Raw genomic sequence first — 12,402 nt, forward strand, 5'->3', positions numbered from 1 at the left:
ACAGGAGAAAAAACTGAAGTGAACTTGTTTCACAATCAACACTTTCCAAGAGTCAGCTCAAAAAAGGGACATGACATCATCAAAAATAAAAACCAAAAACGAAGAGCCTCAAATTTACTATATGTTTGAATATGCTGAAAGTTTCCTAACAGAGGCTTTATCTTTAGTAGTTTAGTTTTACAGAGAGCATGGTGTATATGTAGAGTGTGTTTAATTGTCACATATTGTAACTTATTGTTTCATTGGCTTATAGATTCTACATTGAAAGTATATCCTACCTGAAGGACAATGCCACAATAGAACTGTTTTTCCTCAATGCAAAGTCTTGCATTTACAAGGTAAGTATTGTATATGTGACACGTGTGTTTTGTTTTGTTGCTGGAGTCGGTAATGAAAACTCAGCTGTGTCCAATATACCTGTATATTAAAAAAACAAGGTGAAAACCAGCGATGGCAAGTGCTGTTTTCATTTTTCATCCCACTAGAGGGTGCAATTTAAATATGAAACTTCAAACAAAATGAAAAGTGCAAAGGTTAACAGCACCATGAAAGGTTAAGGTTAAGGTTAACAGCACCATGAAAGGTATTTACTACATTTCCTTTCAGAGTACCTTTTAACTCTTCCAACACTGCAGACCTGTTTACAGATCTAGGAGAAATGACCTCACTTGGAACCACAGACAACAATACTGTATTATAATGGGGGTGAAATGCAAATGGTAATTTTATAAGTGTAGTGCTAAAAGAGTTGCACTTACAATTAATCTAGTTTTGGTAAAGGTATACCTTATATAACTTGTTGTTCTGTGCCAGTCTCGGATAGGTTAAATCTTATTTATCTTTAAATAGTATTGAAATGTTTTGACAGGCTCTACTAACATGTGCTAAAAGGTTTTTTTTTGAATAACACAAAATAAATAAATAAATACATTTAGTATTGATGAGGTGGGGGGCTCGTGGTGTGCAGTGACCACGGCAATATGACCCTTTAGTTCAGACTTGCTTGTCTCACTCACCAAGGAAAAACGTCCCCATAAGTAGTTGCTAATTAAATAAGAGATTGAAAGATGAAAGAACAAGGTCTACCAGACACTGTTGATAATAAAGCGCAGTTTGAAAGAAGGGGTTATTGAACCTGCTTGGTTTTTTTGCAAGGGAACCACGCATCTCATCCCTTCTCCAAGCCTTTGCTAGAGGTTTTGCTTGCTTATGGCTGATAGACTGAGAGTTGATGCTGAAGTAAAATAATTTCTTGTGGCAGGGGCAGATAAGTTGCATACTTTTGTGAACAGGGATGTTTTAACATGGGTTTGATATGACGTGCCATAAGCTTTGTGTTTTAGTAAATCTAAGGCATGTAGCCCTCCCCTGTAACCTAATTAACTACATGAATACAATTGCTTTTTAATTTTTTTTTTTTTTTACTTTGAACAGTAGTGACAACCTTCTCTTAAATACCAAAACATTTGCATAGGTTTCAGTTGATCCAGTTTATTTGTAATATATATTTATTTCCAACTTGCTTAAGGCAGTTCTTGTTCTATGAAGGGAGTTCACACTGGTTATTCTGGTCTGGGGAGATTTGCCTGACCATTCAGTGAGGTTTCAGAAACACCTTGACAGGAAGGAACAAAGTAGGGACCGGTACTTCCCCGTTTGCCATCCTAGCATCTTAAATATAATAGGCAAAATACTTTTTTAAACAGGAAGTTATCGTGAATGGAGCTCTGTACCTGTTCTTCTATAGCAGAAATTGCAGATGTACACAATGACTATCAACTTTCTCAGATGCAAAAGCAATTTATTACAGTGCTTAAGAACCAAACACTCTTGTGCTATTTTGTGTAGCAGTAAAAAGCTATCTCAGAGGGGCTTGTGATATTTGGTTGAAATGTCTGATTTTCAGAGATTGCTGCTGTATTTCTTTTCTTTCTCTGTCAAAATATATGTACACTGCATGAATCCATATTAAAACATAGTGAAGAAAAGGGGTTCCTGAGTGTCTCTTCTGGTAGAAATGCAGCCGCGTGGCATGTAGGGCGAGTCATACAGTACAGGTTTGCATCCTGGCTGTGCCAAGTAGGCTGGTCTTCGCTGGGGACTCCAAAGGCAGTGTCGCATTGGCTTTGGTGCTGCCATGCGTGAGGGAGGTAAAAACAGCAGGGACTGTTTCTCCTCATTGCTCTGCAGCGAACTCTGCTGACCAGGCACCCAGTGACATCCGCTTACGAGTTCTTGCATGAAATAGGAAGCTAGCTTGGTCATGGGTTCATAGGACGCCCACTGAACCTTCGGGTCTGCTGTGCCATGTAGGGAATTGCTGCGGTGAGGGGAAAGCAATTGGGCATTCCAAATTGGGAAAATTATAATTGGACACACTAAATTAAAAAAAAAAGACATAGTGAATAAAGTAATAATATGCAACAGCAAGTTATAGTATTAAATGACCTTGAATATAAATGTACAACACTCGACATGCTGTATGGTGCATACCATTTCAATCACTATGAAGTCAAGTAATGTGAGGCGTTGCATCCTTCATGCTTCATTATGTAGTAATGCAGAGAAGCACACTGGAACAGACCAATGGTGATTTTTTTTTTTTTTTTTTCAGGAACTGATTGAAGTTGACAGTGAAGTGGTCTTTGAATTAGCCTCCTATATTTTGCAGGTAAGATCACGTTTGTTCTTTATGCATTTCCAATGGTTAAGCTCATACAAACAGAATGACAGTAAAATATCTGTTGTGTTGATTTTTGTATGAAAAAAAAACATGACCAGCTAATTGCAACAATCTGGTGGATTAAAATTCCTTCATTAGAAGGTTAAGCTGGATTTGTTCCTAGTTAATGTTCTAAACCTTGTACAGTTTAGAAAACAATTGTAACAATTACAAAGAACATGTTCTATTCAATAGCATTCAAAATATTTTTTATAAATAAAAAAACTCACATAGTATTACTTTGTGACAACTTTTTTGTGTTTTTGTAAGGGGGGAAAATGCAATTTGCTCAAGACTTAATTTGAGCAACCTGATTTGCACAGGTCACTGCTAAAGGTCTGCAGTCTGTTAAAGAGTGAGCTTTCGTAGATTCTTCACAAATTAATTTAATTAAGGGCTTGTAGGATTACATTGGCTGTGCTTTAAAAAATAAAGTTTTTCTTAAGTCTCACAAGGGTGGTCTTGTCCATATTCTGTGTAAATGCATTCACTTCATTTACAGCCGCTATGATATATGAGAGCAGCCCTAGAAAGCTAAAATGCTATAAAGTTTGTGTGCAGATGGATCTGAGTAACGCCAGCACAAAGATGCTGTAAACCTGTCATGTTATTGGCACGCCAGCATCTGCCAGCTCAAGGGTGGCAGCATAGTGCTGTGATAAGGGACCTGCTTCAGTACATCAAGTTAAAGGTTGAATAATATTAGCTCAAGGGACAACCAGAGATTCACATGCAAATGCCACATACAGTGTGCTCAAAAAAAGCAATTTGAGCGTTCAGAGGGTAAAGTACATGCACTTCACAATCCTGTACAGCCTCGTCTTTCTTATGAATTTACAGTTTTTCAATGTTGTTTCACATAGAAAGATTTTATAGAAAGTTTTTATTTAATGCATAGGTTTAATCAAAATTAGATGTATGTCTTACGCATAATAGCCTTAAGGTAATGCACAACTACTGTTCAATGCTACAGGAAGTCATTAGCATGAAATATTACATTGCAAATCAACAGTATGAATCACAATTACCAAAACATTCCTTGTGGTTAAAAATAAAATAAAAATTTGAGCCAAGGGTATTGGCTGTTTTCTGAAGAGAGGTAATAGGAGACCATTTTGGAGAATCCTTCTGTACAGGAAATGAGGTATTTGTGGGAAATCCTTTCCTTTTGTCAGTTTAATGTTATTGCAAAATACTGCTTTGTAATTGCTTCCTTGACTTATTATTTTATTACTGGCAGTCTACATACCTTAAGCTGTGCTGGTTTATTTCAACTTTATTAATGACTGTAGTTACAAATGTACAGTAGTTACAATGAAGTAACCCCTAAATGAACCCTCCATCTCAACTCCAACTTTTTTTGTTTGGTTGTTTTAGTATTTTGCTTCAAATGCAGTGTGTGTAAGGACAGAATGGTAACAGAAACATATATTTGTTGGATATTAAACAGTGGTCACTTGAATTGTAACGGCCACAAAAGTTGGAAGTTCTGAAAGAATCTGCCACGTACCAAACACGTGGAATGTGGCCAGTCCTAAGTTTATTACTTTTAGGTAATTTATTAAAACCCTAGACGGAAGTGCTTATTTATACATTGAGTTGTGCACGTGTCTTGGATATAAGGTGTCACTGGTAAAAACCTTGCAGGGATTTTTGACAGATGAAAAATATCAAGTTTCCTGGTATTTGTGGCCATAGCCTTAATGTGCAAAAAGTGAAAAATAAATAGAGGAATTTGCCTCTGTCCACTTCACCTGTACTCACCCTTTATGTCTTGAACAGTACTCTGCTGGGACTGACTACAGATCATTAGTTTCTTAAATCTCTTGTGTTGCAACTACAGTATAACTTTTATTTTTGCTTTGTCTTTAATGCAGGAGGCAAAAGGAGACCATATTAGGTAAGCAAAACGTTCTATTTTACCTAATCAGACTTTCTTGCTTGACTAAAGTTGAGTTTTCTTTGTTTGTTTTTTGTTTTTACAAATTATTGCTGTTAAAAAAAAATGACTAAAAGGCTATTTCAGTTTAAATCTGTAGCATCAAATGTTATGGTTTAGTTCTATGTAAACTGCCATGTTGGTCGGAAGAAATGAACTACTGTATTCAGAGTATTGTTTGTGTTTCTGTATTCATAGTAAAGTGGGATGGAATATTGTATTTAATCTTTAAGTATTGTAAATTGAGCAACTGTTAATGGTACTTGTTTTTGTAATATGGTCTATTGGGTGGATTTTGCTGTGTACATAAATCTTTTATGTACAGGGGGGGGGGGGGGGGGGGGGGGGGGGGGGGGGTTTCTAATATCTGTGATACATTAGACTTGAATGGAGCTGCCTGGAAATGCAGGAAAGCATTGGCAGGGTGGAATGTGCCATGTAAACAGAGCAACATAACCTTCAAAACACGATTGCAGGAAGGCAGAGAAACCAAGACTCAGGTTACTGCTTTAGGGTTTCATATCAGCTCTGTACTTTGGACTTTCTTTGGAAAAATCTAACAAAACAATGTCTGTTTCAAACAATGCTACAGTACACCATGGACACCATTCTGAATTTTAACAAAATAATGGAATTTACATAAACATAAAGTACTAGACACAGTTACTTTCAATACTTTTATTCACATGCCTGTAGTTCAGCTAATCTTGCAGTGTCCATTTCCACTAACTAAAACGGCTGATCAATTTGTAGTACTGTATATTATGCAGTACAAACAGTTTTTAATCGTTCATTGCTAAAGTGCACAATGAAAATTTCTCAAAAAAGAAGCTGTAGGTTTTTGACTTCCAACCTTTGAACAGCGTACTAGAATAACTGTCAGTTTGTTGCAAATGTGACTATTTTTCTAAAATGTTGTTTTTTTTTTTTTTTTAAAACGTGACTTACAGTACTTTGATTTATTTAATCCTACATCACAGTGCACTAAAAACCTTCTGGTATTGCAGACCACACACATTATGGTGGGTATACATATGTAACGGCTGTAAATTGTCAGATGTTTTGCAGCGAAAACCTCAAGCCATTATTAAGCTTTTTTTTTTTTTTTTTTTTTTTTTGTTAACTGAAGGTTACTGTAAGTCTAGCCAAATAAGAAATGAATTACTAAGGGCTCAATCTTTTATTTCATAAAGTCTGTCTTCATTGCTTGTAAAGAGTGTCAACGGTTGGGAAGCTTTTAAAAATGTGAAGAGCTCCAGCTTTTTCGGCTTAGCCCGTTTGGTAATGTCATGGCTGATGAGTCTTTCGGTGAGGTGGGGTGGAAGTCATGGGCCCTGTGCAGAGCAGTGTTTGTTAATCCTGGGAGAAAGGGAAGGATAAACTATGTTTTACACAGTGTTTGTAACTTTGACATAACGGTACTTCAGAACAGTAACTCGCTCATGCTGGTTTATGCAGTTGATGAGAGATATATATATAATATATTGTTTTTTAAATGTCAAGAAAAGAAATACATCTAAAAACTTTGTGGGACACAATTCAAAATTAAGCTACCACCTGCTATCCTTTTTCCCATTCACATCAGCTCCTATATCAACTACTGTAGAGTAGGGAAGTATCAGTGGATTGCAACGAAAACCCCAAATAAATAGATTAAGAGGAATAAAGAAGACTTTTTCAATAAATGTGTTTTTTTATGTATGCTAGAATAGTAGTGGATTCTGAATGTTGAGATCATGCTTATCGATGGTCCTTTTACTATAGAAAAGATACACCTTTTGCTGAGCTGTAAAGTTTTGCTTTGGGCTCAGTTGAAAATGGACAAGACTGACACATCTGTTTGAACATTTTATAGGATGTGAGTCAATGGTGGTTTACCAATGTTATCGAAGACAATGTAGGGAGAAAAATATAAATATAAAAAGCTATTAAACAGCTGTTACTGAAAGCAGAACATGTGCAATTTGCTGTTTTTAATGACTTTGATCACCAATGAAACAACATGATATAAAGTGTCTTCAGAAATCACTCGCTTCTTTCCATGTTTATATTGAGTTAGGGTTTATAAACTTCAAGCTGTAAAAAGATGAGTAATGTCTGCTATAGGCTTGCAGTTCTGTTTTTAAATACTTTTTTGAAGCCCTGGACTTGCTCAGACTTGGTATTTTCACGCCATTTACGGTGGTCAGTTTTCTGATACTGAAGACTATTTATCTACAGGGAAGGGAGGGAAGCTCTCAGTATAAGAAAGCATGTGCAACAGTTGAGAAACAATGACATACATTGTATGGGAAACAATAGTGCAAGCAAAGGGGGGCAGTTCATAGCTGGCTTCTTTTTAAGCCTTTCAGTTTGTACAGCAGGGCTGTGAGTAACAAAGATGTCTTTTGTGAGATTGTTTTTCTAGCCTTCATCTTTGATTTACTTCAGACTTTCTGGAGGAATGGAAACTTGTGTATTCTAGTAGGTCCCACATTCAAGCTTCACTGATTCGACCAATCGCACTCAAATTTAGTTTTGCCTTTAAATAAAAACTGCTAACAGTGGAGTTGCGGTTTAAGAAAAAAACATACAAACAAATAACTACAATGACATTTTAGGGCAGTCTTCAGCAGACTGAATTTACTGTGTTAACCCTAAGCCCTTGTTACGTGTCGCTAAATGCAGAATGTACTGTGCTTGCATTGTACTTAAGGGCTAATAAGCCAGGCTTAAAAATAATCTAACAAGACCACCATGCTATTTCTATTGCTTTTGTTTTCCAGAATGTTTCATTTTTATTGAAGACAAGTTTTCTTGCCAAAACATTATATTTTAATGTCCTGTGTTACAGTTAACAGGGCCCCCGCCTGTTGCCCATAGGGAATTATTTGGGGTTAGGTGAGGTACTATTGCCTCTGTGGTGGGATAAATGGGCATACCTCCAGCATTTCTCTCAAATGGTCAAGTGATTTTTTGAATCACTTGGAACCTTCCTGGCCATACAGTACACCACCTTGAGCAGTGCATTGGTAATTGTGTTTTCTACAAACGTTATGTTAGATGTAGATGTAGAAATAATAGGAAGCATTACCAAAAAACTGAATGTCGGTCATGACTAGTTATCACAAATAATACTGTAGAAGCGGATTTTATACCACCGTTTGTTCAGTTCCCCAGTTTGTAAAGCTTTTAACATGAGCCAGACTGCCCTTTGAAAGACCAAGCAAAAAGGATTAAAACAGATTTTATTGATTTGAGTTTTAGTTCTGTAAGCACCTGGTGTTCTGCTGGAATGCTTCAGTGATACAGTGGGTGGCTAGTACAGACTGAAGTTGTTCCCAATTGTTAAAGTCTCAATAAGACATGACCAGCTGTTGCATGTTTTATTTAATAACAAAAGAAAAACTACATGAATTAAATTGATGCCCTTTCATTAAAAACACTGCTGCCTACTGAAAGGTAATTCCTTTGCTTTTTGACGTCATCTGCACGAATATACTGCGTATTATTACTAACAAAGGTTAAGCTTAAATACATTGTGTTGTTCCCACTAAAGAAATGTGCTTTTGAGGTTGACTGCATCTTTAAAACTTTTGCTTTAAAAAACTTTTTGGGATTTCGTTAAGGAGGGCCAGATGTAGAATTAGAAGAGGCTGCCAGCTGGGTTAAGTAACATTGAATATTGTGGTTTTATTCTTTTAGCTTAGTGCTTTTTTCATCATTTTCCTTACAGCATTGAAGTCACAAGAGCTGACTTGAAGAAACTGCCAGCACTCCCAACTCAAGCACTGAAGGAGCACCCTTCCCTTGCTTACTGGTAAGTCTTCTTTTTTTCAATTAATAAAGTATTGTTTGTCCAATATAAATAAATTAATGCATTAGCCCTTTTGTAATTTACACTACGGTTTTAAGATTACGATTTTTTTTTTTGTTTCAAAATCTGAAAACAAGGGATTTGCCATTGTTCTGCATGGCTGCAAGTTTTATAAGGATTTGATGGTTACATATTAAGGTCATATGCCTTCAGTTATAGATTGTTTATGAAAAGCTGCATCTATTAACAGCCCTGAACAGAGAAAATCCAGGTACCCTGCATATACTCCAAAAGTTTCTGTACTTGTTACATTAGAACTATTTATCTGCAAATAGAACTGGTGCCTTTCATCAGTATATTATGCATAACAAGTCTAAATGGGTTTAAGCTGTACTGGCAGACATGTAATGGTAGGCGTGATTCCAAACCATGATTGTCTATACTTTTTATGAAAGTAAGAAAATTAAGAAGCATTACCTCTTGTGTATTTGTAAGTTTTTTATTTAAGCTTAATTACTGTAGAAATTACCAATGGTTTATAGTCATGAACTATTTGCAACAGCATGCATCAAGAAAAGCTTTCTTTTTTTTTTAATTTATTTTTTAGCCTCTCTTGATGTTGCTAGTTCACATCACATGTCAAGGTGATCTCTATCTGTAAATAAGACAAAATGCAACTTCTACTGTAGCTTTAAAAGCAGACTACAGGTAAACCATGTGATGGCTTTATAAAAAATAAATGCAATTAGTTTTGCACGCCCTCAATACAATACATTCGTAAAGCATAACATAACACATTTAGATGGTGGCAAAGGTAGCAGCAGTCTGAGTCCAGCAGGTGTTGTCAACAAGGCTTAATTCTGCATGGCTGTCAGATAAGGCTTTTCCTGCCGCCAGCAAAAGAACAGCTGAAATGATATATTAGACATTTTACAAGCTCTAGAAGGATGACATTTTACTGCTACAAATTCCCAATTTTCGTCCCTTCCTACGCCAAGTTTGCTGTTTAATTATATAAAGCCTGTCTGCTGATACTCACAAAACAGTATTAAGGTAGCTATTAAACAGTGTGAGGGATGGTTACCTCCCTCTAGCTTTCACTTTGATTTAGCAGGAACTAATGCTAGCACTCCACTCCCTGGGAGGTATGTAAATATCCAAGCCTGTCTTGAGAACCTCTCTGCTTTTATGATTCTACTATTTTGGTTTAAGGCTCTTTAACAGGGTTTTGCTTTAAGGTTTCCCGTTTCCTTTATTTGGTTTCCGCATCCAAGACTACAAGAATTCATGGCCACGTTATAAATAGGGCTACTAATTTATAGCTTTATGAAATGCATGTAGAGTAGAAAGAAATAAACTAAACAATATAAATATGCCATTCATGTTGCTTGCTTACTTTGGGAAAGCCTCGCTTTGAGCGCAGTGTAGTACCTCAGGTCTAAGTTTTTCAACATAGAAGAATCCAGTGCTTTTTTGTTGCCGTCATTTTTGCTTTCTTCTTCTCTCTGTGTTTACAACTGGCAGTATGATATTTAATGGTATTGACTCGTACATGGTCAGTTGAATGACAGCAACATTTGCAGAATAGTAAGTATCCCACTGTCCTCTTATAGATAATCAGAAAATGTTTTCTCTTTTGCTGAAACATTGCTTTTTCCTTGTTGGCGCACCCGCTATGTTGTGTTTCAGTTGAGACATGTGAGTGAAGTCATATGATGAATAAACTCCAAGTGGCTCTGTATAGGGCAGACAAAAGCAGAAAACTGTGTTTGCAAGGAGAAAAATTCCATTCCCAAAATGCCTAATTCTGTTCCCAATGACTAATTCCGCGATCACAGAAAATCAGTAGCTCTATATAAATAAGTTTTTATGTTGGTTTTTAAACCTTAATTGTAGTATTATTATTATTATTATTATTATTATTATTATTATTATTAAGAAATAATTATTATTATTTTATTTCTTATAAGCCTTGCATGTTTTCCTTGCTGGAAAGGGAAATTACGTGCCTTTGGGACCCTGTACAACCTTATCTGTCAGCAGAGTTCGGTAATCATTGGTTGCTGGTATACATTATCTGTAGCTGTCCACCACTAGCACTCCTGGAGGTTATTAAGGCTTACAGTTCTGTTTGCCTTCACCAAGTAGAGCAACAGAGACCAAGTGCACAGACTGGTCTCATTGCTCCTGATAAGGAATCCTGAATTGTGACCTGCAGCATTGTGCCTGCCATTACTGGACATTGAACCCCTTGTCTGTTAGACCCCCTTTTTACTATGCAGCTTAAGAAGGGCTAACTTGCACATTTCTTGCTGACTTAAAGTGGTTTTACATCATCACCCTCTTTAGCTGAATTATCTGAATAGCGTGACAAACTATCACTCCCCATTACTTACCATATAGGTACGGAACCCAGCTGAATTCTTTCCATTGATCTTCATAATGTATTAGACCTGAAGTTGTGGTTCATGAACTTGATTTGGCTTTTAAGGTGAAACAGTTAGGAACCAAAGGTCAACTGTAGTGTTTGAACTTGCTGTATTCTTTCTCAAACATGTTATATATATATATATATATATATGTATATTTGGGAACTTGTTTTGGATTTTTTTTTATATATACTTGTTTTTGCTCAACTGACAAATCCTTTTTTTTTTGTCCCCAGTGAAGACAGAGTTGTAGAGCACTACAAGAAGCTAAGTGGTCAGTCCAGAGGTCAAGCAATTGTAAAGTAAGTTTTGTAAGGAATGTTGTTAAAGCTTGTCATTATGCGTATTCATATAATATGTATATACGATATATACTATACTTTTATGTGACCATAATACCAGTGTAACTGATATTTCCCTATAAAACCCTACTCTTACTTCTGTGATTACAGGCTACTATTGATGACAGTACTGTACTGTAATCCCTATTGTGACGACAATACTATCCTGTATTTCTGATTACAGGCACGATCTGACGTAAATGGAATGAACATTTTTTTTAAAACTTTTTTTAAACTTTTTAAAATTCTTTAAACATTTGTTTTTACATTTTTTTAAAACTTTTTAAATTTTTTAAAATTCTGCCAGTTTCAAAGTGCTTTGTAGACCATTTTCAAATAGAACGCTTATTTGTTAATAAATAAATAAATAAAATAATCCTTTTGATTTACCATTGTATCAGAGGCTGAAAGGCAGAACTTTGAAGCACAGCAGCAAAATACCAACACTATAACACAAAACTCTTAAGTATAGCCTCCATAGCATTTTTGGGCATAACTGCATTTTCAACAACTCAAAAGTCAGTGTGAAATTTTATGAATGTGATGTTAGCCAAAAGAAAAAGCCAAGATACTAAACAACAGCGCCTAATTATTATTATTTTAAAAAAAAAAAAGTAATTTGTAATTTAAGAAAGACAATATTTGTTTAATTATATCTGTATGTGTGTTTCTTTTTTTCTTTTTGTGCTGGTATTATACAAAATAAAGTACAAGCTACTGTACATAAATCAGATAGTAAAAATCCACCTTGGAGTTCCATGAGATCACAAGAGGACTCAGCCGTGATGTCACGGAACTCCTTGGTGGCTTTTTACTATCTGATTTATGTACAGTAGCTTGTATTTTATTCTCAGTATTATAATAGTACAGTATTTGGCATATCCTGCCAAGGTTTTCTTTGAGTGTTTAATGTCTTCAGTGCACTCTGTTAACCATGTGTGCCTTTGTTTTCTTTCATTCATAGTTATATGAGCATTGTGGAATCGGTTCCCACATATGGAGTGCATTATTATGCAGTAAAGGTAAGTCTTAACAAAACTCTATGACAGTAAAAAAAAAAAAAATATATATATATATATATATATATATATATATATATATATATATATATATATATATATATATATATATATATATATATAGTGTTAATATTATATAACTGTGAGAAAAAATGC

At 35.5% G+C, this 12,402-nt stretch overlaps 1 protein-coding gene across 6 annotated transcripts in view; it reads left to right on the top strand.

Moving 5' to 3' along the window:
• The window catches only part of LOC121318204 (FERM domain-containing protein 4A), a 138,349-nt gene that overhangs the window by 93,454 nt on the left and 32,493 nt on the right, over nucleotides 1-12,402 (top strand). For all 6 annotated transcript variants that reach the window (XM_041254634.1, XM_041254633.1, XM_041254632.1 and 3 more), the window contains exons 5-10: nucleotides 254-338; nucleotides 2,615-2,671; nucleotides 4,600-4,622; nucleotides 8,377-8,460; nucleotides 11,123-11,188; nucleotides 12,192-12,249. In XM_041254634.1, coding sequence (XP_041110568.1) covers nucleotides 254-338; nucleotides 2,615-2,671; nucleotides 4,600-4,622; nucleotides 8,377-8,460; nucleotides 11,123-11,188; nucleotides 12,192-12,249 — 373 coding nt within the window. The remainder of the gene's footprint in view (nucleotides 1-253; nucleotides 339-2,614; nucleotides 2,672-4,599; nucleotides 4,623-8,376; nucleotides 8,461-11,122; nucleotides 11,189-12,191; nucleotides 12,250-12,402) is intronic.

This window comes from Polyodon spathula, chromosome 7, assembly GCF_017654505.1.
Source record: "Polyodon spathula isolate WHYD16114869_AA chromosome 7, ASM1765450v1, whole genome shotgun sequence".
Classification (NCBI taxonomy): domain Eukaryota; kingdom Metazoa; phylum Chordata; class Actinopteri; order Acipenseriformes; family Polyodontidae; genus Polyodon; species Polyodon spathula.